This window comes from Rhea pennata, chromosome 24 (assembly GCF_028389875.1).
Source record: "Rhea pennata isolate bPtePen1 chromosome 24, bPtePen1.pri, whole genome shotgun sequence".
In the NCBI taxonomy this organism is placed as follows: domain Eukaryota; kingdom Metazoa; phylum Chordata; class Aves; order Rheiformes; family Rheidae; genus Rhea; species Rhea pennata.
Genome location: NC_084686.1, coordinates 534,983 through 561,826, shown reverse-complemented (window position 1 = coordinate 561,826; position 26,844 = coordinate 534,983). Strand labels below are relative to the sequence as shown.

Genomic DNA, 26,844 nt, shown 5'->3' with positions numbered 1-26,844 from the left:
TGTAGTGCCTGGGGAGGGAGGGAGTTAACTTGGGTAGGTGAGCGGTGCGGCGGAGCGGCGGTTCTCGCGCGGAGCAGGCGCGTGCGACGCGGCGGCCGCGGCGGGGCCCTTCCTGCCCGGGCGCCCGCTCTGCAGCGCCGCCCGCGCGGGTGAGGCCCCCGCCCGCGGTGTGACTTCGGAGAGCAGCTTGTCGAGTCTTCGTGCCTACAAAATAACTGCGACCCCCTCGCCCCCGCGCCGGTCCCGTCGCGTGAAGCGTCGCTGCGACGCCCCCCGCGCGCGCGGGACGGGACCGTTGCGCCGTGCCGCGCCGTGCCGCGCCGTGCCGTGCCGCGCCGTGCCGCGCCGGCGGCCCCCCGTCCCCCGCAGCTGCTCTCCCCGCGCCCCCTGCCCGGCTCCCCGCGGCCCCCCGGCGCGGACGCCGGCGCGCTCGGCGCCGCGGGCTCCGCTGCCTCCCCGCGCCGCGGCAGCGCGTGCCTCTCCCGCGCCGGCGCCCGGGCGCGCGCCGCCGCGCTGGTTGCCCGTAGCGTTGCGTGTGCATGATCTCCGAAGGCTGAGAAGCCGCGGTAAAGCTCCGTGCCACCTCTCCGTATATATGTCTGGCTATATATATGTATATTATAGCACTGAGGACCAACTGCCCTGCTGGACCAAGCAAATACGGCTTTCTTTCATTGCTTGTCTTTTATGTCGTGACAGCCCAAGTGCCAGTCTGATTGCTCTGTATTAAGAATAGTGTTTTGAATTAATTGATGTTCTAGTTCCGTCTACCTCAGCACCTCCTGTTAGCCTCATTTTAGAAGGTGCCCAATTTTTTGTTTTGGTTGTTTCAGATGATTGCTTACTATTTTTTGTATGACTCCTTCTCCGTTTCCTCGCTCTGTTTGTTTCTTTGCAGTACTGCTTGCGAGTCCTATCTGTTCGCTAGCCACAGATGCAGTTAGCTAAAAATTTAAAAGAATTAAAAAAAATCCCAAGTTGTGGTGTCTTCTAGTTGCAGCTCTCCACATCTGCCTTCATCCTGTGTAGATTCAGATGCATTTCTTTGTAAAACTTCAGTGTTTCTGACAGAGGAAAAAAAGAAAAAAAAAGAATATACTGCTGCAGGTTTTTTTCTCTCCATGTGTCACTAAGTGAAGTTCGTGCCTTCTATAGCAAAGAGAATATTTTTTACATCCGACTAACAGTAGATTTTTTTGTAGTGAACATTTTTTGTATTTTTATTTATAAGTCTCATAAGAAAAATAGCAATGTTCAGTTGTATACCTTGAATCTGCAGTTAGAAAAAAATAATAAAGTTAATTCAGTTGTCTCGGCCTGCCGTCTCTTTCTTCCGCGCTTCGCGCGGGCACCGAGGGGGCGGACGGGAGCAGCAGCAAACGTTCCCCGGTGTTTTCTGCCCAGAAAGGGGCGCCGCGCCCCCCGCGCCCGGCCCCGCGGCGGCGGAGCCCGCGCCCCGCTCCGGGCTCTCGCGCGCCGGGCCGGCGGCGGCCGCCTTTCCCGGGGGACGGCGGGGCGGCGGGATGCTCGCGCGGGGCCGGCGAGGCCCTGCCCGCGGCGCGGGCCGGCGGCGCCCAGCGGCAGAGCAGCTTCTCCCCTGCTCGCCGGGGAGCTGAGCAAGTTTGCCTCAGTGCAAGGCAGCTCGCTCGTTTAAACCTGACTGCAGAGCAGTCCCGGCCCCCCGCGGTGTTAATTATCCTGTAGTTCTAAACTGATTGCTGTACACTAAGCTTAAGCCCTCCTTTATTTATTTACTGACTACATTAACAGCAAAGTCGGCGCTGCTTTGATGCCGCTGCGCGCCGCTCCGGCAGCACGGCGCGCGGGGGCCCCGGCGCTCCGACGGCTGCGCCCGCCCCCGCGCTGCCGCCGCTGCCTGCCCTGCAGCGTGGGCCCGCGCCGCCCGCCTGCAAATTAGGATGCGGCTAAGCGTTAATTACGTGGATGCTGCGGTGCAATTAGAGTCGCTTAATGTACAGCGTTACTTATTTTTTTAATGACGGATGAAGCGTGCCGGGCCGCTGCTCGCATGCCGGCCCTTCCCGTGCAGGCCCTGCCGTCCCGGCGTCGGCGCCGCGTGGCCGCCGAAGGTGCCAGGCGGCACTTTGGCTCAGGACATCGTGCCTCCGTGGCCAGGCAGGTGGCTCGGGAGCGCCGGAGGTGCCGGCCACGGCTGGGCGCGGGCTTTGCCCGACGGCCTCCGCGAGCTCCCTCGCGGCAAAGCCTCCTGCGGGGGTCGGGGGGTCGGGAAGCATCTCATAGAGGGGGTGCCGGCCCAAGCAACCTGCTGTCTGCACTGTCCCTCCTAAAAGTGAGGCGATGAAATCCCTCTGCAGCATTTGGCCTCGTACAAAGGAGTTGTTACAGCGGGGAAATTGTCGTAGGACTGGGCCTTTGTCTGCACATTCTCGCAGCAGCTGGGAGTGATTATGCTGCAACAATGTTCTGTTCCATCAACATTATGTCCTCATTAAACCTTTATTAGTAGATTAGATTCAGATTTATTGATTTTTTCTCTTTTTGGGGGGGAGGAAAATCCAGGCTCATGATCTCAGAAAGAAGCCTGTAACTTTTCCTGTTGGCAGTGCTTCCCAAAACATTGAGAGGGAAAGGCATCTTGAAGAAAGAACCTAGATCCTTTCTCCAGCTCAGGCAGACTGGTTCTCCACGGGGAGCTTTGGACCAGCAGCTTCACAAGGGTGTTCAGGTTATGCGCGGAACTGCATTCTAGGACAGGGAATGCTCTTGGACCGAGACCAAGGTGGGCCACCGTAATGCAGAAGTTAATGCAGGAAGGCGAGAGCCATGGTGCCTGCCCTGGGAGCGTTCACAGTGAGGTGCTTCACCAGGCACCTGGAGCAGGATGGACAGCACTGTGGACAGTGCTTCGGGCACTGGCAAGAGCGGGCTGCCTTCCTTACATCTCTTGGGGGAGCAGGACATCTTTGCTAAGAGCAGCACCCAGCAAAGCAATGAACGCGGAGGGAAGGCAGCCTTAGGGTCCCTCTGCCAAGGCAGCTGGCTCTGGGACAGAGAGCAGCTCCTCTGCTGTGGACACCTGTGGCATGGCAAGTCTCCTCGGTGTACTTTGGAGTTGCCCGGTTCTGGGAGGACAGGGCAGGTGGCAGGCCTGGAGTGTTCTCGTGGGCAGGCAAGCCAACCCTGTCCCCCACTGAGCCCTCAACTCAAGGCTTTGCAAATCCAGAAGGCGTCACAAGACTGGTTCAATGGGCCCATTGGATTTGTCTGTTGGAGCGTTTGATGTTACATGAAGGCGGCTCATTCCAGAGGGTGTTAATTGCCCGCTGCAGTGATCAGGTCTGTAGCACCATCGATCTTGGTAGGATCAATGGGCTGATTTAGTGTCTCACGAACTCTTTAACTGGACATCTCATCAATAGCCAGCCACTTACAGACCATCAGCACATTAGCACAGGCCAGCGCTGCCAGGAGCCTGCTACACCCATCCCAGCACCCTCCTGTCACTCAGCAGCAGTTTTCCTGCAGGTGAAGGCTCTGGGGGGGTGAGTTGGGCCATTGGCGCTGGGCTGGTGGGCTTGGGAATGGCAGCAGGAGAGCTGATGCTGTGATGGCCATGTCCTCCTACTGCTTGCAGCCTCCAGTGCTAGCACAAGTTCGAGGAACCAGGATGGGCCTCCCTTCATCTCCAGCCTTTGCAAGGATGGCGGCTGCTCAGGTATGTTGCCAGTGGGAAGGGCTTGGCTGTGTCATTATCAGCTCTTGGGCAAGTATGGCAGAGCTAGGAATCTCCCAGAAAATGCTACTGGCATTTCACTTTCTCTCTGCGGTCATCACAGGTGCCTTAACAGCATCCGCTCTGAAACAGGTGTAGTATCATGTTGCACGGATCAGCTGCCTACTGTTCTGGCACAAACCCTGGTCCTGCTGCCCTGTCTGGGATGGGGAAGGTGGCTCTTTTCTCAGCTGTTAGGCAGCAGCTTCGTGCTTCTGCCCTGGCAGTGTGGAGAGAGGGAGCGTGGCTGTTCATGACGGCAGTGAAGTCTGCCGCAGCAGGGGTGGGACTGGCACCCCTGGCAGTCCCTTCCAGCACTTCGTTCCTATGGAGACAGTCTGCTTTGCTCCAGAATTTATTCAGCACTGGCTGCCACCGCCCCGTTAGTTGTCCCCCAGCTTCTACAGCGCTGGGCAGGAATATGGAGGGCACCTGCTGGTCAAGCATGCAAAACAGCCGGGTGGGGGAGAAAGAAACACGTGGAGCTGGTTCTCATGAAGCAGCAAGCAGTGCTGGACGAGGAGCGAGCCTGCGGCCTCCCGAGCTCGTGCTGGGCTGCGGGGGTCGGCGAGAGCAGCGCGGTGCGGCGGGCAGAGCGGAGCGGCCGGCGGGCCTGTGCCCGTGCGAGGAGAGGCGCGGCGAGGCGGGGAAGGGCCGGGGGCGGCGGGGCGAGGGGAGCGGCGCAGGGAGGCGAGGGCCCCGCGGCGCGGCGGGCGGGCGGCGCTGTCCGCGGTGCTGAAGCGGCGCCCGGGCCGGGCCCGGCAAAGCCCCGCGCGCCGCCGGGCCGTGCCGGGCCGTGCCATGCCGGGCCGTGCCGTGCCGGGCCGGGCCGGGCCGTGCCGGGCCGTGCCATGCCGGGCCGTGCCGGGCCGTGCCGTGCCGTGCCGTGCCGGGCCGGGCCGGGCCGTGCCGGGCCGTGCCAGGCCGGGCCGGGCCAGGCCCTCGCGCGCGCGCTTCAGCGCACCGGGTGGGTGTCTGCGGTCCACAGCGCAGGGGGGCCTGAGCGCGGGAGCCGGGGGTGGGGGGGAGCCCCCTCTCCCCTGCCCCGGAGGGCAGCCCCAGCTCAGGCGTACCGCCACACAGACCAGAGGGTGCCCAGCGTGACGCTGTAGGCCAGGACTGCCACCAGGTATGCCCGGAAGAGCAGCACGTCCAACACGTAGCCCACTTGCAGCCACTCGCGGGCCACATCGTGAAACTCCTCGTGTTTCTCGAGGAACTGGCGGATAGTGGTGATCTCACGCAGGAGGCTGTGCATGAGCCGACAGCCCTCGGCCTCTGTGGGAAAGGCAGGCATGGACCTGGTGTCTGCTGCCACCTCACACTCCTGGGGATCCTCACAGCTGCAGTGGTTCAGCTTGGCTGCAGGATCAAGAGACACAAGCGAGGAAAAACCTGTTAAGATGTGGAGCTGAGAAGGCTGCTCACACCTGTGTTTCTGCACATGAGCCACACTGAACCCAGCCCTGCCTTCCACTCCTTAGACTGCTGGAAACAAGGCTCAGGGGCCACTGGCTTGCATGGGAGCCTGTAAGGTAAGAGGGTTGTATTTGGCTTGGAGAAAAGAAAGGGTCTTGCTTGGCTTACACTTGTTGTGTCAGGACAGAAGATTGTGCTGTGGAGAGAGGAACTGCTTGTGAAAGATAGGTTTCTGACAGTCTCGCCCTGGCACTGGTGCTGGGTGCACCTGAGCTGCGCTGCATCACACTCCTCTGGGCGTGACAGGGACTCTGTGGGGGCCCTCCCAAGAGAGGGGAATTTTGCAAAATCTGGTAAGATGCAGTTAGACTAGCTTTGGGCTTGTGGCTACCTGGGGCCCAGTTCCCTTCTGCTCTCCATGGGAGCCCTGTGTCCCTCCCTTACCTGTGCTGTCATTATTCTCCATGTGCCCAGAGATGTCCGAGCTCTGTGTCTTGCTGGAGCTGAATTTGTTCCTGTCCCGGATACAGAGCAGGGCAGTGGCTCGTTCCAGCACCAAGTGCTTCACCCAGTCAGGGACTTGTGGCTGCAGGTCCTGCTTGTGCACTAGGCGCACAATGAGGATGGTCTCCGTGAGGCTGATGACTAGCAATGCCATGCACACCACAAAATAGATGCCTGTGGAGAAGATAGCGAGGTGAACAGCCTGCAAGGCCTGCAGGTTCTCTAGATTCTGAGCAGAGCAGGCAGGGCCTGAATAAATCATCCCCGCCCAGTTCTCTAGAAGAGCTTTAGTCTTTGAACAGTGCAGCAGCTCCTGCTGCTCAAGGCCCCAAACTGCTGTACATGTTTGCTTTGCAGACCAACTCGGTCCAGTCAGTGGAATACCAGTTGTATCTCTGCTCCCCGAGCAGCTCTGGCAGAGCCCTTAAAACCCCTTTCTATGCAGCTGTGCTGGGCCAGGCCTTGAGCTCCCATGCAGGTCTGTCCATGGTGTGTAGTCACCACCCTGATACCGCAAGGCATGAGTTCCTTTCACAGTCCCTGGTTGTCCTGACCCACCTTTCCTACCTCTTGCTACTCTGGCTCTGGTGATGTTTCTCTGCCTGAGCTGAACCACCTCCCCTCTGATTTCTCTGGCACCCCTGTCCTAGAGGGACAGGCCTCGTTCCATCATTGTTGGGCACTGTCCTGACTCTGGTAGCAGAGAGGGAGATGAACCCCACCATAGGCTCCTACCATGCAAAGCATGTGTCGTGAGCTGTTGCCCCACTGCTGGCTGGATCCACGAGCACTGCCATACCTATCAATGGGGTGCCAATAGCAGTAGCTGGAAGCGTGTCAGATACAATGATTAGGAAGACTGAGTAGCCCAGCAGTAGGGTGATCTTGAAAGAGACCCTCTCGCCACTGTTGGGAGGTAGGTAGAAGCCCACTATGTCCATAACCATCAGGAAGATGCTGGGGAGCAGCAGGCTGACAGCGTAGAAGAGGGGACGTCTCCGGATAACTACCTGCCAGGACAGAGGGAGAGACAGGAAGGGTTTATTGCAGGGAAAAGCCCCATTTGAAGTGAGGGCTGGAGCTAGTGTGGCTCTCTACTAAGCCAGGCAAGGACGAAGTGCAGAACTGAGTGTTAATGGAGTCAGGTGAAGGGCTCTCTGAAGAGCCCTCAGCTCCAGGGGCCTCCTGCTTGCAGCAAGGAGCTCTGCTAGCTGGTGGAAGCACTGCCAGCGTGGAGCACCTCGGTTATGAAACCGCAGGAACTGGGCTGAATTGCCCTCCAGGGCAAATCCCATGTTAGTGCCTCATCTATGAGAGCAGCAGCGGCCAAAGCAGAACAGGTGGTGGTGTCTCCCGCAGCGCGGGGTTCCTCTTCCATCCCTCTCTCCCTCCCTCCAGCACTGTGGTGAGGTAAGGGCCCTTACGCAGAACTTCATCTCGGCATAGCGGTCACTGCCCTTGATGCTGAACTCCTGGAAGTGGCTGAGTACGTAGAGCAGCTCCCACTCGCCCTGGTTCATGAAGACGTTCTTATCAAATTTCACCAGCTCCGGCTGCCGCCACAGCGAGAGGTTGAGGTCGTGGACTGGGGGGCAGAAGAGAGGTGAGGACAGAAGTGCAGGTGTGCTGCACGCCAGCTGCCTGAGTACGGGAGCACTGAACACCTCCACGCAGGGCAGTGTTTCTGCTCTCTCCTTGCACTTGTGGAGCAGCTGGGCTGCATACATTCCCTATGCGCTAGGGCCATCTAGAGGGACAATGCATCTTCTGCATTGAGCTAACCTACAGGGGACACACTTGCTCCCTGATGCCTCTCCTCTCCAGCTCCTGCCCTCAAGAGGACCTATGCAACGTCTGCCTTAGAGGAGTTGCAGCAGCCTCGACATGGACAAACCAGGCCTGGAAGGTAAGGGCAATCGTGCACCCCTTGCTGTCCCTCGTGTCTCCACTTAGGTCCCTGGGTGCCGCAGGAGCACTCTTGGCCCTGCCAAGCTCCCCCTGCCCATGTCAGCACAACTTGGTGGAGGCAACGCCCGGCTCCTCACCAAAACAGCTACATGAACACCTAGCACGTTTTTGTGACAGCTAGCTAACCCTTCTCCAGCAGGAGCTGGTCGCTGCCCTCTCCCTGCCTTGTCTCCCTTTTCCAAGGCCTCTCCAGACAGGGCCCACCACTGCAGAGGTCCCAGAACTTACTGTTGTGCAGCCAACTGGTGAACGTGAGTGAGCAGTTCTGGACATCAAAGGGGAAATTGTAGATATCCAGGCTGCAGGCAGTCATCACCTGAATGGGTTTGAGGTTCCGGACTTCGCCATAGTGGTGAACGTAGACATAGGGGATGTTGGGGGACTTCCCAACGTCCACACTGAAGGGCACAAGGAACAGACTGAGGCTAGGGACTTGACCACGACTGTGAGCAGAATGGGCTCTTCCTGGTGAGCTGTCTTTGGGACAGCAGTGGCCCCGGGGGCTGGCAGATTGCCGTGCTATTCTGCTAATCATTTTTGGAAATAACTCAAGGCTGGAGGAAAGGGTCAGGAAGGGAGCACCCCACTCTGTGGCAGCATGCCCACCTTGGAGCAGCACAGTGCTCCCCAGGTTGTCGGCCTCTCCAAGACCCCAAGGAGCCTTTGCCTTTTGGGGCTATTGGTGGGTTTAAGGGTGGCTGCAGCACGAGACTGTGAGAGCACCTTAAAGGCTAGCGGGAGCTGGGGGAGGGAAGGACAATGGCTTGCTTTGCGGGAAGGGCTGGCAGCTCTGCAGCTGCCCTTGCATTGTGCTTCCTTAACAAAGCCTTTCTCCAAATATCTGAATTCCACCCCCGGCACAGTGTGGGTAATTACAAATGTTTATGGTTAGCCAGCATTGGAAATGTCCCAACTCCCAAGCCGTTTCCCCATCTGCAGCTTACCGGATGTGGGGCTACTGCCAGTTCTGTGCTGGGAATACAAAGCAAGAGGTGAAGTGCATGAGCGTGCTCATGTTGGAGAGGGGCGTTAAATCCCCAGGCTCGCTCTCACAGTCCCGTGCAATGGGGCGAGGAGAATCCAAGAGTTTTGCTGCACTTACAACTCATTGATGAGGATATCAGGCACCCAGATGCTCTCGGTGGGGAGAGAGATCTGCGTGATGTTGTCAAAGTGCGCTGGGTCCCACTGAAGAAACTCGTCGATCCAGTGCTGCAGGGGCAAGACAAAAGGCAACGTATAGATCAAGGCCAGTTCGAGCCCTTTCCAGATCCAAACCCTGTGCTAGCACCCCGCCACGGCAATGAACCTGCAGGGCCGTACAGCAGAGGAAGCGAAGCCCGCTTCGCCTTATCGCCGCTGCCCAGCCGCGTGAGGCACGCCGTGTGAAAGCCGCGTCCGTAACGCTCGAGTGCCATGCCCTGCAGAAGTCTTGTTACCCCTCGTGACGGGTGTGACTTCACCGTGTGAAGCTGGGACATTAGCATCCAGGTGCGCGTTTGTGGAGGCACCTTCGCCTTCCCAGGGTGCTAGCTGTCCCGGTGTGATAGCACGGTCCCTACACGCACCTGCTCCGGGGCTAGGGCAGACCCGCGCTGCCCTGGCTCTCTCGACGCCGCGTGGCTCCGCGCCCCAGGCGGTGTGCAGGCGGCAGCCTCACCTGAAGGTGGGCAGGCTGACCCGAGAACTAGGCAGAGTCACACGGAGGGGAAAGCACTGAGGCAAGGAGGTAGCAGAGGAGGCGAGGGTGCTGTGTTGGGGGAGCCAACGCTGAGCGGGTGTGAAGGAGAGCTTCTCTCTTCAGTGCGGCACGCCGCGGCTTTCTTGCGCTCCTCTGCCCAAAGCAGCTGGCCCCAGTTCTCCTAGGAGCCATCAGGCCAGGACCCTTTGCTGGTGACAGAAGGTAGGGTACCAAGCGGGGCAAAGGTCGGTGCTGGGGTGGGGGGCAATAGCCCGCCTTGCTCGTGCGTGCGTGAGCCCTTGCGGCAAGGGCCGGCAGCCTGCTCTGCCCCGGGGCGCACGAGCCCTGCGCGCAGAAAGCAGCCCCAGGGCCGCGGCGGCGGCGGCACACCGCTAGCCTGCGCGCTCTGCGCCGCCGGCAGCGGGCTCTGCACGGCCCCGGCGACGGGGCCGCTTGGAAGGTCTCCTCTGCTCACCTGTCTGTACCAGATGTACGTGGTCAGCACCTGGTTTTTTTCATCCTGCAGGAATAAGGAAGGAGAATACGCGATCGGCAAAGGGTGTCGTGCCTGCACCCGGCGTTCCCTCCAGCTGCTGCTCGTGCCGGTGAAGCACCGCCACGGGAAGGATTTGCACGCAGGCAAAGCGGTACGGCGGACTCACCACGCTGAGGATGGCGTACACCATGACATCGATGGCCACGTTGGTGGTTGTTCGCCAGTCCCGAACCGGCCGAACACCCTTCTCGTAGTCAGCCAGCAGGTGGTCGGCGAGACGGAGCAGGGCGGGCTTGGGGGGCCCTGGCGGGCTGCCCCCCGCCTGGGTAGCTGCGAGGGAAGAGCAGAAAGCCTTCGTCGGGGGTTCACCCAGCGCAGAAGTCTTCGAGCCTGCAACCGCTCGGTGCTGCTAGGTCACCTTGCTTGCTTTTGGGACGGGATTTTTCTGGTCAAAGTACCAGTGGCTTGATGGGAACAAGATTGCCACCAAGCCACACGATCTAACGCTTTATTCCTATCTTCTCCTGCCACATACACAGATCTCTCGGCGACCTTCCCCTGGCTCCCGCACTGCAAGGTACCGTCCGACGGGCTGTCACCTTGCCCTTCCCCGAGCTCGGAGTCAGGGTCGCCAGGCAGCAGCGGCGGGACAACCCCTGCCCACCAAAAACTTCTCCAGAAGTTACTATTTCGTGGGTACTTTTTGTTTGCTCTGAGGCTGGAGAGAGCCGCAAGTAAAGATGAACCAGGATGCTAGATTCATTCGTTATGGAACGGAAAAGAACAAAGTATGTCGACCACAGGCGAGGAAGGTTAGTGCCGCTGGCCTTTAACGAGGCGCCCGTCAGTCTCGGCGGGGCCTTGCCGTGTCCGCCGCTGGCTGGGACCAGGCGCCCGAGCGCTGTGCGCGTCGCAGACGCCTCCCGGCGCTGCAGTCGGGGTTTCTCTTGGAAAGCAACCGCAGGGCAGCTGGGCTTTTCGGCTGTCAGTCAAGTAGCTGTTGGTAGCTTTGGCTGTAAGTAGCTGTTCCTTAGCCCCTCTCCCGTGCGTCCCCGTGCTGCTCGGGAGGGCTGCGCCCTCCCCATCGCGCGGGGCTCTGCAGGGCATCGCGTCCAGCCCGGGCCCGGCTGCATCTGCCACCAGCGGCACGCGCCGTCCCGGGGAGGTGGCCTCACGCCCGTGTCTCAGGACGATCCCTTGCTCCCACCCTGGACCTCTCCTGCCTGCCCAGACAGCAACGGCTGTGGTGCAAGGACACCCTGCTGCTACGGGTCGCGGGGGGCCCTGCACAACGCAGTCCCTTTTGCTGCTGGAGGCTGTGATATCGGCATAAAGTGTGGGGTGAACTGTTATTTAAAAAAATCTGCATGTTAGTTTAAAATTTTAAAAAGTCAGGGCAAAACATTTCTCTTTTTCTGGCCTTTTCTCTTCAGCCAAACTAAGGTAAGATCGACACGCACGATCTGGAATCGCCTGCACGACCCGCATCTTCACTGGCTGTGTGGATTTGCTTTGATTTTTCCACGAGAAAGGATGCTGGCCAGAGCTGCCTCCCCCGTTCGGCGTGCCATCGGCTTCTCCGCGGCAGCCTCTAGCGGCGCGAGGCAGCCGCTGTCTTACTTTTTGTTTTGCTGCAATATCTTTGAGGGAGGGCAGGGGGAAAGCAAAGGCCCGGAAATGTGCGGTTGCTTCAGCACCAAATGGTGCAACGACTTTTGCAGCATTGCTCGAGGAAGGTGAGCAGCGAAAATAGCAATCGCTCACCCACAGCTTTGCGGGTGTCTTTGCACAGTGCGGCGCTAAGGTCGTAAACTGTAGCCACAGCACCGTTTCTGTGCAGCACCACCCAGAGCGATGCTGCCCTGCGTTGTGAGGACTGAAACGTTGTTAGAGGAATGCATTTATCGGATTAGGTGCTTAGGCAACAAGTTCCAGAGAGACAGAGGCAGGCAAGTGGTGTTCCCCTTTCCTAGCCTTGCCCGTCTGAGCACACTCAGCCTCTGAGCACTTGGGAAGCACGCTGGAGCCGTGTATGGATGAGCCGACAGCGCTGCACCGGGTGAGCTGTGCCCTTACCGCGCCGAGGCCGCCGGCGCTGCTCGTGCGCGCGGGGCCTCCGAGGCAGCCCGAGGTTGTCCGTGCCCAGGTACGTAGCTTTGCAAGCACAACGTGTTTCTAAAACGTAGCTTTTGTGCGCCGTGCGCTAGCTTTTTGTTAAGGGACTCCAACACACGTTTTCGTTCCCAGCCCGCCCAAACCGCCCCGCGAGGCTCCTTACCTGCGCCGTGCAGCGCTGCAGCGAGCGGCAGCAGCGCGAGGCACCCGCAGAGCGCGGCGCGCCCCATGGTCCGGCGGCGCGGGGTCCCTCGCCGCTCCTTCGCCTGCCTCGCCGCCCGCCCCGGCAGCCTCGCGCACCGCGCCGGCGGAGCGGCCAGCCTGCTGCTCGCCTTCCCCCGGCCGCCGGGTTTCTGAAAAACTCCTGATTAATCTCCCAGTCGCTCGCCTCGGCCGCATCGAGTTTCAGGCGGGGAGGGCGGAGGCAGGGGCAGGGGCTGCCGCGGCGCCGCGAGGCGCACCGCGGCTCCCTAATTTTGGTTACTGATGGAAGCGCTGATGCTGACACTGTAATCTAATCGGGATAACGTTGCCTTGTTTCCGCTGGTGCATTAGACAAAAGCAGAGCGAGGTCTTCTGAAAGCAAGCTGCGGCGGTGCGTAGGGCGCGGGGGCTGCGCGTCGCGGACCGGCTCGGCTCGTGGATGCTTCATCCCTGCGGTTGTGATCGGCCTCCAACGAAGAAACCAGTTTGCCCCCGTTCCCTGCTCGTTCTCGTACACAAAGTGCCCAGAAAATTGCTTGGGGAGCGGTGACGGATGCTGGGGCGGGGGGGGTGGGGACGCACAGGCTTTTGACGCCCTTTCTAACCTCCTTGGTTATGGGAGCTTCTTGATGGTTTTTGGTGGGTTTATCAGCAAAATGTCTAATACAAGCCAAAGCAAAGCTTTATTTTAACTGCGTTTTATTAATGTTAAAATGCTTTATTTTAACGTTGCATTCACACGTTGCAGAAGACAAAGCTTTCAGCGCCCGGTCGCCGCGGGCTCGGGACCAGCCCGGCCGGCCGCAGAGCCCGGGCGAGCCCTGCAGCCGCGCGTGCGAACCGGACCGAGAGTCGCCGTCTTTGGGCGGGCAAGGCCTAAAGCAACGCTCGCTCCCGCGCGGTTCAAGGCGAAAACGTGCTGCTCGGGTGTTCTCCGCAGTCGTGCGGTTGTGTTTACAGGCTTTGCCCTAGGTGCTGATAGAGCTCGAGGTTGCCTTCTTCCCCCGACCGAAGCACAGGCACGATGCAGCCTTTCCGCGGCGAGCTCCCCCGCGCCGCAGTGCTGCCGTGCAGGCGCGGCGCTCGGCCGCCCGCTCGGAGACCTCTGCGCCTGGAGGTGCGTCGATAGCCCCGAAACAGCGGCCGAGCCCGAGGGGCGACGCGGCGACCGGGGCCTCGGGCCGCGTTTGGCTTTCGTTGCGGCTGTTGGCGCTGTTCCAAGGCATGCAGCCCTGAAGAAATTTCCCATTAATGGGGCTGCCGGCAAGGCGGATAGGCAGGAACTGGAGCCTTTGGCGGCAGCGCGGTGCAAATTGCATCAGGTGGCAGCGCGGAGTCACTTAAACAAGATAAGAATTAGTGCGTGGCCCTGATAAACTCCCCCTCGGCTGCCGATAGCCGAGTCAGGCAAGAGAGAGAGTGCAGAGCCGGGGCTAATTTGATTTCCTGGCTCTGTTAGCGGATGGAAAGTCACCTCTCAGGGCGTGCAGACAGCTCGGAGCTCTTTGCCGTTATTGAATCCGGATAATAAAAATCACGGGCAGCGCCGGAGCAGGGCTGGGGACCGTGCCCCGCTCTGCCGGCGCCGGCAGCACCGGGGGCTGCGGCGCGGGAGCCGTGCAGGAACGGGGCGCCGGGGCGCGGGAACCACACCGCTGGGCTGCCGGCCACCCGGCGTGGGGGCACGGGTGTGCCCGGCGCCTCTGCCTTCACCAGGCTCGCTCCCTCGGGTCTTACGTCCTCGTCTTAAAGAGATTTTAACGCGGCGCCTATCGGCCCTTCCGTTATCGGATATCTGGTTAGCGTGATCTATCGCAGGCCGGCGTTACGCGTGCGTGCACACACGCTCTGCGCTCTGGGGCTCTTACGGGACTTTTTGTGGGACGTCTGATATAAATTGGCAGCATCCAGATCAGATTTACTTTCTGCAATGGTATAATGGGATTTTATTAGCTCTGTAATCTGCTGCACAGTAATTGCTTTTCCGGGAATCGAAGCGCTCGCCGCGCGGCGGTTCTGGCGGCTCGGCGCCGCTTTCCGGGGCGAAGGTGCGCTGCTGCCCGTGCTCCGCGCCGGCGGCCGCGTCGCACCCTGCCAGGACGCGCTGCGCTGTCCGCGCCCGGGACACGGGAAAGGGAGGCGCCGCTCCCGGTGCCGCCGGCGTCACGTTTCCCGGCTTTCCTGCCGCCCGATGTTTCTGTCCGGGCTGCAGCGGGGTGGGGACGGGGCAGCGGGGAGGGAGCTGCGAAGGAGGCGCTGGCAGCGCGCGCGTTCCTTGCTCGGTTCTTGCTCTTGCAGAGACAGCTCCCGTAAGGGCGGGCGGGTTTTTGAGGGATGCGAGGCACAGGAAGCTCCAGCGTGCCGGGGAGGCGAGCGGAGCCGCCGGCGCGGCCCCTCTCCCACCGCCGCCAGGCCGCCCCCGGGGAGCCGCGCGCTGCCCCGATCGCACGTCCGCTGTGGTTTAGCGCCGCGAGACACGGCACGAGGAGGAGGAGGAGGAGGACGAGCAGCCCGCGGCCGTCCCCCGCTGCTCACGGCTCGGCTCGCCGGCGCGGGTCGCTGCCGGCCCCCGAGGCTCTGCCGCGCGCCGAGGGCCGGGCTGCCGAAAAAGCTTCGGTGCCGCGTCGTCGCCGCGGGCAGCGGCGGAGCAAGCAGCGCCGTTTCCAAGCGCTTCGCCAGCGCCCTGATTAAAACAGTTATTTCTTCCCCCTGCGCGGAGCCGCGTCTCCGGCAGTGGAGTCCCCGGCACCCCGGGAAAGCGCCCGGCAGGCGCGGCGGGGCCAGGCGCCCGCGGGACGGCCCGCGGGTAACCGCACCGCAGCGGGGCACGGGGAGGTGACCTGGTCGCCCTCTCCCATCCGCCGTTCTCGTTTGCTCTGCTCCTCTGCATGGGGGGGACACGATTACACACGTATGATGTAATGAGTTTAAGGTCACATCAGCAGTGCTTTGAAAATAAGACTTTATTAGAGCAAGAAGAAAGCTTCCCCAGCTAGCGTCGCTGTCTTTAATAATAAAAACAAGCAGGGGCAATAAATAACCAGCGTCGCTGCAGGCAGGCAGCCGAGCTCCGCCACGGCACCGCCGTGTTTCACCGTTCGATTACCCGCGGCACAAAGACGTGCGGGGCTGGAGGGGCAGCTAGGGCATCTCCGCGGAAAGCACGCTGCAGCGATGCCCCAGGGGACGGGTGCGAGAGCCTGCCTTCGGGGGTAGGAGGGTATCTATCTCCTCTGGACCGCCTCGTTTTTAATCTCCCTTGAACAGCCCGCTGACGAACGATCACCACGCTGGTGCCTGGCAGCACGGTCTTTGCGGAAAGCGGGGGAAAGTGTCACCTAAATGGGATAACTTTTTTGGCAAAGCCATTTGTTAGCTCTTGGAGTGCCTTAAGCACAGGTGCTAAATGGAGACGGGGAAGCCTTTGCCTTGCCCCAAATGACCGGACACCCTCATGGACTGGAGGTGGGTGGGAGGAAGGCAGAGCGGTGCCGTAAGGAGCACGTGCCCACCGGGAAGAAAGCCTTCTGCCCGGCCCGGCACTGCGTGCCGCTTGCGGAGCTGCTGCAGGAGAGGACCCTGGCTCGCATGTGGTCCTCACCCAGGTGGAGGAGCTTCACGGGCAGGATGGATTTGGACAGACTGAGGACCAAGAGGGCCATGCAGACGCGGCAGAAGCCCTTGGGGCAAAGGGAGAGAGAGGCCCAACATGAAGAGCCCCAGCCCAACGATAACAGCTGCAGCACATCTCCAGGAGGAAAGGAGCTTTCTTAGCAAGCTGCTAGTATTTACTCATCTGCTTAATGCGTTTGAGTTGGAACAGCTGCGGGGATGCGTCACATGTATTTAACTCTGCCAGCCGACCTGGCAGGAGCTGGAGACAGGCAAGGGTACCTCTGTGTGGTGGTCTGGGTGGAGGTGAGTGCTCTGGGGGCTTGGTGCATGTGTGCTGCAGCACAACACTCCCTTCAGGTCTCTCCCCTGATTCAAACCTGGGGGCAAAAAAGCCTTTCCTGTGTTGGAGAAGGCAATGAGAGGTGGCAGTGGCACCTTGCCCTGTGTGGTGCCCTAATCCCAGATCATCCTGAGGGCAAAGAAGCCCTGAAGCCTTTCCTCCCCTCCAGTGAAGGAAGGGCAGTGCTTTGGTTTCAGTTGTGGTCTCCATTAGATGCCCTTCAGGCAGCAGCAATATTGTGCCCCAGCTGCAGCATCTGTTGCAGGTGGAGAATAATAAGCACGTGAAGGTATTTGGAGCCTGTTGATGTTGGTGAAGGAGATGGGTCTTGTTGGAGGAGGTACAGCAGCTGTGTGCAGGAGGGGTGATAGTACCTGGGGTTGGGGGGGAATTGCAGATGCCCACGGTGTCTAATCTTGCTGCACCAGCTGCAGCTTGCAGCTGAGTTTGCTGCTTTTTCTCCCATGGTTTTTGCTGCAGTGATTTTGTGATGGGCAGGAAGGTGCCAGCTTAGACCCCCCTGGCTTCCCCGGGCAGTGGCCTGCATCTATCTTGCTGGCTTTAGCTGCATTTCCTGTGCTGTTGGAGGGCTGCTGTGGGTGAGGCGCTTGGCGAGGCAGGGCAGGCTCCGTGGGAAGGTGAGGGCAGCCCGCCCTGCGTACTGGCACCATGCCCCCATGCAGTGCAGCCTCCTCCTTGGGGTGCCTGCTCCCAAAGGAAGACTCGTAGCAGGAACTGTGGAAATGCTCATTACTTCTAAGTAGAAATTTAGTGCCCGTCTTCCTTGTATCTCCAACAAAAACTCTTGCTCTGTGGCTATATTTTTTAAGAAGGATTTCAAACCAGGAACTGCAGCGCTTTTGGTCTGTGCTTTAAAAATAACCCTGCAAATAACTTGGCCAAAATGGGTGTATTTTCCTCTGGAGAAGGAACGGAAAATGAGAAAGACTTGAAGCAACTTGGAAAGGTAAAGTCACGCTGAAAAGGCTGTTAGCTTTTGCTTTAAAATACCTGCAAAAGTTTTATTGAAAAATACCCTTTTTCTTGCTTCGGTTGGCCTGAGTGTGGGGGGAGAGCCGGGGGCGAGCAGAGCCGGCAGGGTGCATGCGCTTGCCCCGGGGCCGCCGGCGCCTTCCCGCTCGAGCATTCTTCAGTATATCCTGCCGCTGTGGTAATGTGTTGCAAGCTGGTATCTTTAAAATTAATGAAGTGGTTAAGCCTTAGTCAAGAAGCTCATCAAGACGACAGGAGAGCTCCGTGCACTCGCCGTGGCCGCGGGCCCCGAGTGCAGCGGTTTTGCCCCGAGCGCAGCCGCCCGGGGCAACGAGCCTGCCAGCGATGCCCTGGCACGGGGCTGGCGATGGGGCGGGTTAAGGAGGAAGCGGAGAGGCAGAGCCCGGGGCATGGCAGGTCCGCGGGGCTGCTAGGAAGGCCGGCGCCTGGGGAGAGCAGCGTGCGGGCGGAGGGGCCGTGAGCACGGGGAGGTCTGGAGGCTTCCTCGTGCCGTGCCAGGAAGGACAGAGTGCTGCGCAGAGCAGCGCGGAGCTGGCTTGCTCCTTGCAGAGTACAAGTACTGCAGGGGCTGGGATTCCTGAGGGAAGGGTAAATCTTTGGATGCCTTCAATTTTAGGTGCTCAACCTGAGCTTGAGCCGGAGGCTTTTGTATTGCCGGGGCAGGTTCCGCATCAAAGCAGAAATGAAAGCTTTCAACTGCTGCGGCTTAAAAATAAGAAACCGATCCTCTCAAGGAAATGACAAATGTAATGGCAAACTTGTAATTCATTGCTGACAATATCTGGAGCCCAGATAACATTGAGCGGCAGCAATATTCCTTCATCCCGTCTTAGAGACTGAAATTCCAGGTGAGCAATTCATCCTTCCAGATCTGTGGGCAGAAGAATATTAAGTTTGCATGTGTGGCCATTTTCCTCAATCATGTTATGCTTGGGATAGTCATGAGGGACACTTTTTTTTTCCCCCTGTATTTAGGGAGAGGGAGACAGGTAAGCTTGCCTCGCTAGGAGCATGCCAGCAGCTTGCCTTGGCTCACAGGGGCATGTGCTAGTGGGTGCGTGCTGCTCTGCCTCCTGGCACAGAGCACGATTGCTCTGCTCTGAGCCTTCAAGTCTTTCTTGTCTCTAGGCTGTTATCCAACCCAGAAAGAAAATCACCTGGAAGGTGGTTCCAGGAGGTGCTACAGGGCACCTGCTGCTGCTCTGGTTCTGCTGCATGCAGGGAATATTCATTTACCTGTAGAAACCAAATGCTTGTTGTTAGCTTTTGGTTCTGTGTGTGCTGCAAGAAGAAAAATTGGAAAAATTTTTTGGCACATGACTGACTTGATGAGAAAGGGACAATTCTTAAAAATGCAGTGTCTCTGTATATCAGTGCTTCCTACTTGTAAACATAAAACTTAAGGTGGTTCTGACAAGTTAAATATTTTCTGTTTATTAAGTTTCTGATATCCATTGAAATTCCTCAGAACTTAGGTCATGTTAGCTCTAATAAACATTTCTTGGACTTTTTGCATCTTATTGCTTGCTTCTTCTCCTTTCCATATAATTGGGCAAATTCTGCAGTTGCTTATTAGTTGTTATACTTGCTACTCTGAATAGCCCTATTGGATAGAAGAGACAATGTGCTTCCAAAGGTGGTATCTTTGGAAGCGCCCCGGGATGCTGCTGTTAATGCCCGCTAGCAGCGGCAGGACAGCAGCAGTGGCGGGGATGCCTGGAGCGCTCTCACCCTGCCCCAAGCAGCACAGCTGAGGCTTCCCAGCGGCCTTAAACAGCCTGCACGGAAAACAGGAGCGATGGAATTACATTGCTCTGAGCACCTGGCTTCACAAGAAAAAAGCTAGTTCAAGATATGCTGGCACCTCCAGTTGCTCAGAAGCCCTTTCTCCATTTGGAGACCTTCATGTGAGTGGAGCTGTCCTGCAGCAAAAAGGAAAGAGGTTTTATTAAAAAAAAAAAAAAAAAAAAAAGGATGGTGAGTAAGAATTATGTAACAGGCCTTTAAATTTCAGTGGGCTCCTCACAGTCTGCACCTTGTTTTATGCTTTCAGGTGTGCTAGAATAGCCCAAAGCAGGAGAGGAAAAAGCTAGGTCGTGCAAGTTTGTAAGTATTTAGTGAGTCCTGTGATTTGGAATTCATTCTCAAATTTCATCATTTTGGTTTGCCAGGAGCAAAGGTAACAGCAGAAAACGTGGTTTCAAAATGGGCTGAAACTAGAAAGTGTGGCACATGCACAGTTTTTTCACTTTTAAAGCAATGACAGTGCAAATTGGTTGCTTCCTTTTGACAAAGTAAGATTTACACATGGGAGGATCTTGGGGTTCATTATGCAAGAAGAGGAGCAAGGGCAGATCTTCAGCTCCCGCTTGGTATTCATCTGAGAGTGTATGATCCTCGCTGCAGTAAATGATCTTTGATGTAATGGCACTTTGACTGCACTTGACACTGCAGACGAATCACCAGTGTCTGTCTTGCACCCTAATCAGTTACTGTGACACTAATCAGGCTGCTAAACATAATACACACTCAGCAAACCCTGGGCTAAAAATATGAGGCTGAGTTTATATTTGTAATCAGGATATTAATAATTTTTCAGAGGGAGTTCATTGGTGTTAGGCAGCCCCCTGTGTTAAATCACCACACGTACAGCTTTCCCTGCTCATAAAGCACAATAAGTGACCTCAAGCTAGGTGTGTGGATGTGGGGTTTTTTTCTTGTTTTTTATGATGTTACAGGTAGAAATTCCCTGCCTTTTGAATGACAGGGTTTCTCCTCCCCCCCATTAATTTGTCTTATTACAGCACTGGCAACACCCCAATCAGATCAGCCGAGTCCCAATGACATGCAGTGCTGGGCTTCCTTCTTGCCAGTGATAAACATGTATGTGTTGCAAGTCTTGCAAAAATACCTTTGGTGGAGTACTCCTGTGGCTTCAGGTAAGCATATGCCTGCCTGCCAGTTGGCCTGAAGCTCTGCCCTCTCTGAGCAAAAGGGTATAAACATGTTGCCTTTCTCCTGGAAAGGTGCCTTAAAAGACCTATGGAGACAGTACAGGGGGAACCTTCAGGAAACCTTCCGGATCCTGGGAGTTCATAGAGGGTTTTGCAATAAAAGCAGGAGTGTGTCCGTGCCAGTGTGGTTTTTTTGTTTGTTTGTTTTATTTTGGGTTTTTTTTTCCCGCTCTCTAAACGTAGTTGTTTGCACAGTGCCCTCTAAGGGGAGCCCTGTACCAGTACCCTGGATAGGACTGGGGTGTGCTCCAGCAGAGGAACAATGAGACAAGCTCCTGCTAGCTCCATGAGACCTTTCGCTGCAGAAGTATTACTAATACTAGCTCAGATCCAAGAATTGCCTCCTGCCCTGTCACATGGATGAAGGTTCCTTTGGGCCTGGATCTGTAAAAAGGAAATTCAGAGGAGATGAATGGTAGCACAGGGAAGAAGTTCTCTTTTTGGCTCCCTGAGTGTGGCCTGCAGTAACAGTAAAATGCAGAACCTTGGCACTGTTGGTTCACACCACTTAAAAGGGAGATTCTGCTTCATGTTCACTCTCCAGAGCAGAGCCAGCCCAGGGCTGGTTTTCCTGCACAACTGGCTTTTGGAGCCTAAACTTTGTCAAAAACATTCCAAGTCAATACCCTTTTATTATTTCCCTCTACAGTACCTTCTTGGTGCTGCCTGGCCCTTTCTGTTTGCTCGGTGCATTGCTTCCTCCGAAGGCAAAGGACCTCCTGCATGACAGCAGGGTTTTCAAAATGTCAAGGTGAAGGAGATACCACTTGCTCCTGGCTTCTTTTAGGATCTCTTAACTTTACTCTGGGGGAACAGGTGAGGAAAAGCACTATGCCCATCGCTGTGCAGGCCTAGAGGAGCCTTGCGTGGACCACAGCTATCCTGGCAGCTCACTGGAGAGCGCAACAGGGCTGCTGCTAAAACCAGAGTCTTGTTTTATCAAGTTAAACAACAAGTTTCTCAATGCCAGCTGGCTGGCATAATTGGTTCTCTGGTGGCATTATTCACAGCTCTTTCCTTTTTCTTTTTCAGATACCTTCCATCTTGCTTGTTAAAAGCACAGGATATTTCGGAGAATTGGAATTCATTAGTCTTCCTAACAGAGGGAGCCTACTTAGACCTAAATTGGTGGTTAGCAAATGTACAGATAATTCTCACACATTCTTATTTATCTTCCCCAGTTCGGCAGAGTATAGAAACAGATGCCTCGGCGTCTGTCTGGGAGGCTCTAGTCAATGGAGTGGAATACAAAGGTATCTGGGATTCGGAATTGGCAAAACTCAATATAAGCAAATTGGAACTCTTCTGTGTTGACTAGATTACCTCCCTAATCAGATTTCCCCAAGGTCCTCGCAATAACTTGATATTCTCAGGCGAGACTAGTCTTTTATGTACGCGAAACAGGAGGCAAAAGATCACAATAGAAGTCAGAGGCAGTGATGAAGACGGGCCAAGAGCTCTTCAGGCGAAACAATGGTTGCTAGATGCTTGTCTATTAGCGCCCGCACCTGCTGATGGCTCTGCTGCATCGAGGTTTTTAGAGCCTCTGGATGCTTGATGACATTGGCTCTGGAGCCAAATCTCTGCTTTGATGTACCAGTAGTGCCAGTATAGATCTTCTCGATGTGCATTCTTTGCAGCCAAAGATGTAGAGAAGACTTTAAATTGGGAGGGGAAAGAAACTTCCTCATCCCTATCTTGACTTAGGGTAGCTATTTTATGGATCCCACTAGCTTACAGCTAATGATGTGGAGATGGTTAACTTGGGCTTGAGCAGAGCTGCTGGCTTATCTTTTTTCAGCTTGGTGTTTACAAGACACTTGCTACAGCTAAAGCAAGTGAGATCGTCTCTGAGCCCCTTCAGAAACTTCATTTTTGTAACAAAATGGCATTTTCCAAATCTGCTCTTTGCTCTCCCCACAGTGCTGATGGATGGCTGGCAGCAGAGGGAAGCCGATTCTGGTCTGCTAGAGCCCTGTGGGAAATGCTCACTTGATCTACACCCAAACTTTGCATCTTCAGATGCCCTGAAATGCAGTTTCAGTTCACCAGCAAGGAGGAATTAAGATCTGCAATACAAGAGGTAATTACAGTGCTTGCAGTTATTAATTCATGTAGCATATTTCCTGTAATTAATGCCATGCCCACACAGTGCCTATGTTAATACACTTGCCAGCACCTCAAATATATTTCAGCAGCTTTCAGAATAGCAAAGCAGGTCAGGTAAAACTGAGAAGGAGGAAGCTTGAATGGCACAGATCATCCAAGTGTGCTTAAAAGGATGCTGCCAAAATTGAAACAAATAATATCACCTCTGTATCTAGTGCTATTATTAGTCTGGTAAACTCTTGAAACTGGTGGAATTTTTTATGTTGGATTTTTAACTTTGCTGTGTTTTGTCTTACATGCAGAGAAAAAAAATGGATTATGTTTACTGGGTTGCTCAGTTGCACTGTGCCTATCAGCTCTGCTGACTCCTCACCCTCTTGCCTCTCAAATGCCTCAACAAAAATATTTGTGCTCAAGCACAAGAAAAGCTGTGAGGATGTAGTCTTCAAAGTCCTGTAAGGAGTTCAGCATCCAAGCTACCATCAGACTTGAAACCTCACAGCTCTGGGCAATCCAAGTCCAAATTCCCTCCAATCTGCTAACTGCTAAAGATGTACAATTTAATGAACATGCACTTTTGAAAATCTCCCTTCAAATATGCATTTTAACTTTTGCCTGCTTATTTTCAGTCTAAGCTAAATGGACCCTTGGGAAGGCTGTGTTTCTAGCATGCTGAAATTCCTAAACCTATTTAAAACTAGCAAAGCAGAGGACACTATCTGTAACCGCACAGACACAAATCATGCAGGGGGCTCGCTTCTGCCTGGAGCCAGTCTCAGTCTGGCAGGTGATAGGATGTTGTGAGCAGCAGGAGCTTGAGGGCAGTTGTGCAGGTAGGCTGTGATTACCACATCCAGCACCGCGTACAAGCAGAGGTTCAGGTACACAGTGGTGGCCTCTGTGCAGTGCTTGATGGGTCTCACTCCCCTGCGGTAAAATGCTGTAGAAGATGCCTGGTCATGCAATGGGAAGTGGAGTGTCTAGGCTACAGAGCATCTGCAGTGGAGTTTCCTGAAACACAAATAGGCACCTTCAGCTAGGTTTAGTAGCAGGGAGGTGGAGAGGTGTCAGCTGTGGCCAGGGAGTTAACTTTCATGTGCCACAGGCTTCAGTAAATTAATTAGACCTGGAAATTGCATTTGGCCTAGAAATAAGCAAACAGAAATCACTATGCCTAGGAACTTAAATACCTTTTGTCTGACCCTTTAACTCTGCTTCCTGCAGTGCTGCTGTTCCAGGCAAAAATGCCAGGGACCCTTTCTGGGGGAAAGGAGTACCACCACCCTCCGGGGAGCCTCTGGCTTCAGCGCCCGGCACTGAGCCCTGGCGCTCTGTGCGAAGCCGGTACGGTGGAGGAGAAATGAAGACTAGCAATTGTAAGTGACACATTTCTGAGTGCTCCTCCTGAGATGCAAAAAGATATTTTGCTCACAAGCTTTGCCAGCCCTTGGGGAGCGCGGCCTCACAGAGTCATTGGGCTGAAGCAAATTGCCAATGTGCGTGAGCAAAATCTAATCTGCGATGTCCTGCGCATGCATGCATCTGAGTGCTCAGAGCTTTTGATGGCTGTTTTGATGAGCTGCTGAAAGTATGAGATCCAGCAGGAAACTGTAAATGAGATCTCCTCTCCCAGCGCACCGGGCCTGCTCATACCCATTCCTTTATGAGGGACACGGTGTCACTTGCTGCCACAGGCAGCTGTTCTATGATTTATCAATGTCACCGTGACCAAAATGCTGAGAATTGTGCTGGAGGAGCAATTCAAGCTCTGGCCTGAGCTGAGGAACGGTCACCTTCGATTCATCAGAGCTGTGAGCCCGGTGAATGTTTGGCTCTGGGCAGCAGCTTCCTTCTACAGCCATGTTTTCTGAGGGTGGAATTAAAAATTGCACTCAAAGATGTGTGTAAAACCTCACCTTTGCTGGCTGCCCAGCAGGGCCAGTCTAGTTTCTCAGGGAAAGTACAAGTAGGCAGGTGCAGTATGACCCGTTTCCATTGAGATCTCACACAAATCATGTGTTAGACTGCATTAGCCCCTGAATGCTTTCTGCTGTTTTTGTCAGTACTAGCTATTTGAGTGCTGATGTTCTGCTTTTCTGTCTGATCAATCTTGCCTGAATCTTGCTCACATCTTGGTTCCAGGTCCATTTGGGGGCTGCAAGCTCTGCAGTTTAATCACACAGCTGATGTTCTTTTTGGGGGGGAGCATTTTATTTTTGAAGCCAAACAAGATTGGCTTGCAAGTCACCCTCTTCATAAGCCTTTTTTTTTGGGGGGGGGGGGAGTGTCAGAATCAAAGTAAAAATTGAAAATATTTGGGCTTTGAACTAAACAAAGGGAAATAACTTAATGCTGGATAGAAGTTAGATCTGCAGAGTGGTACACATTAGATTAACGGAACGGATATGCAGTTCAGTGACCAGTAGTTAACAATAAATCATGACCCCAGAAACTAACGTGACAGCCATGGCAATCACCAGACTGTCTCAGCAGGCACAGGCAGAAAGCCTTGGGGCAGCCCAAGGTGCAAGGCAGTGGGATGACCGTGTCCAGCCTTGGTTTGGGGGTAACATGAACCTCCTCCTTGCAGCCCACCATGTGCCAGCAAAACAGCAATGTCGCTTTCTGCAAAACTTGTCCTGAAAATTCATTTAAACCGTATCCTTGCTCTACTTGAATTCAGAGTTCTGTGCTTTATGTTGAACTATGCTTTTCCTTCTAAGAGCCAAGGGGGATCTGGGTCCGGTGCTTATCTGTGCCAAATGCTCCCTGCTTTATTCTGGTAAAGCACTGCATGTCTTTTCCTTGCCTCAGTTTCCCTGCTTTCAAAACAGCTAGCCATGTGTGTCTGGCTACTCATACCATATTCATCACTGTAGAGTTGCTGTTAAAAAAAAAAATGAAAAGGGCTTTAACAGCCTCAGATGACTGGTGCAAAAGATGGGTCTCTTTCAGTGTCTTCAAGCTAAGATGCCACTTGGGCTCTCTTCTCCTTTTTTGGTATGACATGCACTGCATATAACTCGCTTCAGATAGGCCAAAACCATCTTTTGAAGACTCTTTGGGGACAGTCCTCCTTGGGAGAACTAGTTGCAATGCTAAATAAAATAAGGAAGATGTCCCTGGGTCCCATCATCCCAGCAGGTTGTGAACATCGGTCAGCATACTGGATACAAAAGAAGTGAGGTTAAGCTGCTTGACGCTGTTTGCAATGCTGGTCACTTTCAAAGGGATTTTAAAGAAGCTGTGATTGCTGCCTTTTGACTTGCCTCAACTGTCGAGGCAAGCTGGTGGTATAAAGCTATGAAACTGAGGGCTTCCAGTAAAATCAAATCTAAAAAATGATTTTTTTTTCTTCTAATTTCAGTTAGACCCATAAAAATACGGTGACTTAAACTGTGGAAAGCAGGTTACTGGCCCTTTCTATTGTTGCAAGTCTCCTTGTCTTCATATATATATTAAGCTGGGGACCTCTGACATTCCTCCACACCTGGAAAATCTCTGGTAGGCTGTAGATCTCAAAGGTTTTGCATCTAAAGTAGCTTAACCCTGAAAACTGTGGCATTTCTGGATTCCTTGTTAGGTGAACACTTGTAAGGACTGACTCATCTGAGTTACGTTGCAGACTATATGCTGCACTGCCAAGGTAATGCAGCCAGTCTGCCCTGCTGTGTAAGAGCGAAGCTCTTCCCCGCGCAGTGCCTAATCCGGCTTACTTGTGCAAACGGGGGCACGCACTAGCCGCACGCACGTCATGGACGGCATCGGGAAGGGTCCGGTGCATGCGCGCAGCTTACCGAAGGGTGGGACGTGCAGCAGAAGCGCTCTGGAGGCAGCTGCCGTCTCGTAACCTGCGGTGCCTGGCTTTGTCCAAAGCTCCCGCCATCAAAGGCCCCTCCACCAGGAGCAGCTCCTCGTTAACGCTGTATTCCCCTGAAGGAGCGAACCAGCTCGGAGGCGCGCGCGGCGGGATGCCTCTGGGCTCGCGGCCGCCCCGCAGCGCGGCTGCAGGCAGCGCTTTCGTCTCATTGATGCTGCAGCACTAAGTGACTAGCGGAACGCAGGGCCCCCGCCCAGGAGGGGGAAATCACAACAACACGGTTTTCCTTCCGCGCTCCTCCCTGCGGCTGCGCCTGCCGCTGCCTCCGGCGGTGCTAGTTCCGCTAACAACGGGCCCGGCGGCCGCGGCGGAGCGGCCGCGCCCGGCTCGCCCCGGGAGCGCGCGGGCCGCCGCCGCCAGCCGCTCCGCCGCGGGCCGGGCGGGCCCCTCCCGCAGCGGGCGCCGCCTGCGCGGCCCCGCCGCCGAGACGGGCGCTGCCGCCGAGCGTGCGACTGCCGGCGCCCGACCCGGCGAGCAGCCGCCGAGCGAGGGCCGGCTCGCCGCCGGCCGGGCTCGCCGCGGACCCGCCTCCGGGCCGCCGCCCCGGGCCGCTGCCCCGGGCCGGCGCCGCCGCGGCGGGCGCCTTCGCGGCCGCGGGAGGGCCCGGGGGCGCTGCGGCGGCGCATGCGCGGCGGCGGCTGCCGGCCGGCATGACGGCCGAGCTGCAGGCCGCGGCGGGCGGCGCCGGCGGCGGAGCGGTGAGCGCGGCGGGCGCGGCGCGGCGCGGCGCG

The 26,844-nt window shown here is 56.2% G+C and overlaps 2 protein-coding genes and 1 long non-coding RNA gene across 8 annotated transcripts in view; 1 reads left to right on the top strand and 2 right to left on the bottom strand.

The window, feature by feature from the left end:
- Nucleotides 1-4,817: 4,817 nt before the first annotated feature.
- HTR3A (5-hydroxytryptamine receptor 3A) lies at nt 4,818-10,111 on the bottom strand. Its single transcript, XM_062594581.1, has 8 exons — nt 9,989-10,111; nt 9,802-9,846; nt 8,748-8,857; nt 7,874-8,043; nt 7,102-7,262; nt 6,477-6,687; nt 5,618-5,851; nt 4,818-5,116 (listed from the first exon to the last, which is right to left on the bottom strand). Exons 1-8 carry the CDS (start codon nt 10,010-10,012, stop codon nt 4,818-4,820), a joined length of 1,254 nt encoding a protein of 417 aa, XP_062450565.1. The 5' UTR covers nt 10,013-10,111.
- Nucleotides 10,112-17,086: 6,975 nt separating this feature from the next.
- On the bottom strand, nt 17,087-26,399 carry LOC134150635 (uncharacterized). The gene is made up of 2 exons (XR_009960695.1): nt 26,031-26,399; nt 17,087-17,981 (listed from the first exon to the last, which is right to left on the bottom strand). It is a non-coding gene; the product is annotated as an uncharacterized LOC134150635 (long non-coding RNA).
- Nucleotides 26,400-26,753: 354 nt separating this feature from the next.
- The window catches only part of USP28 (ubiquitin specific peptidase 28), a 31,586-nt gene continuing 31,495 nt past the window's right edge, over nt 26,754-26,844 (top strand). For all 6 annotated transcript variants that reach the window (XM_062594726.1, XM_062594725.1, XM_062594724.1 and 3 more), the window contains exon 1: nt 26,754-26,811. In XM_062594726.1, coding sequence (XP_062450710.1) covers nt 26,764-26,811 — 48 coding nt within the window. In that variant the 5' untranslated portion in view covers nt 26,754-26,763. The remainder of the gene's footprint in view (nt 26,812-26,844) is intronic.

What these genes read in the sequence shown, in the direction of transcription:
- HTR3A (XM_062594581.1), bottom strand. Translation starts at nt 10,012, where the DNA reads ATGGTGTACGCCATCCTCAGCGTG. An exon ending in TGTACGCCATCCTCAGCGTG is followed by an intron (nt 9,847 to 9,988) that starts GTGAGTCCGCCG and finishes TTATTCCTGCAG; the next exon opens with GATGAAAAAAACCAGGTGCT. An exon ending in TATTGGCACCCCATTGATAG is followed by an intron (nt 5,852 to 6,476) that starts GTATGGCAGTGC and finishes TCTTCTCCACAG; the next exon opens with GCATCTATTTTGTGGTGTGC.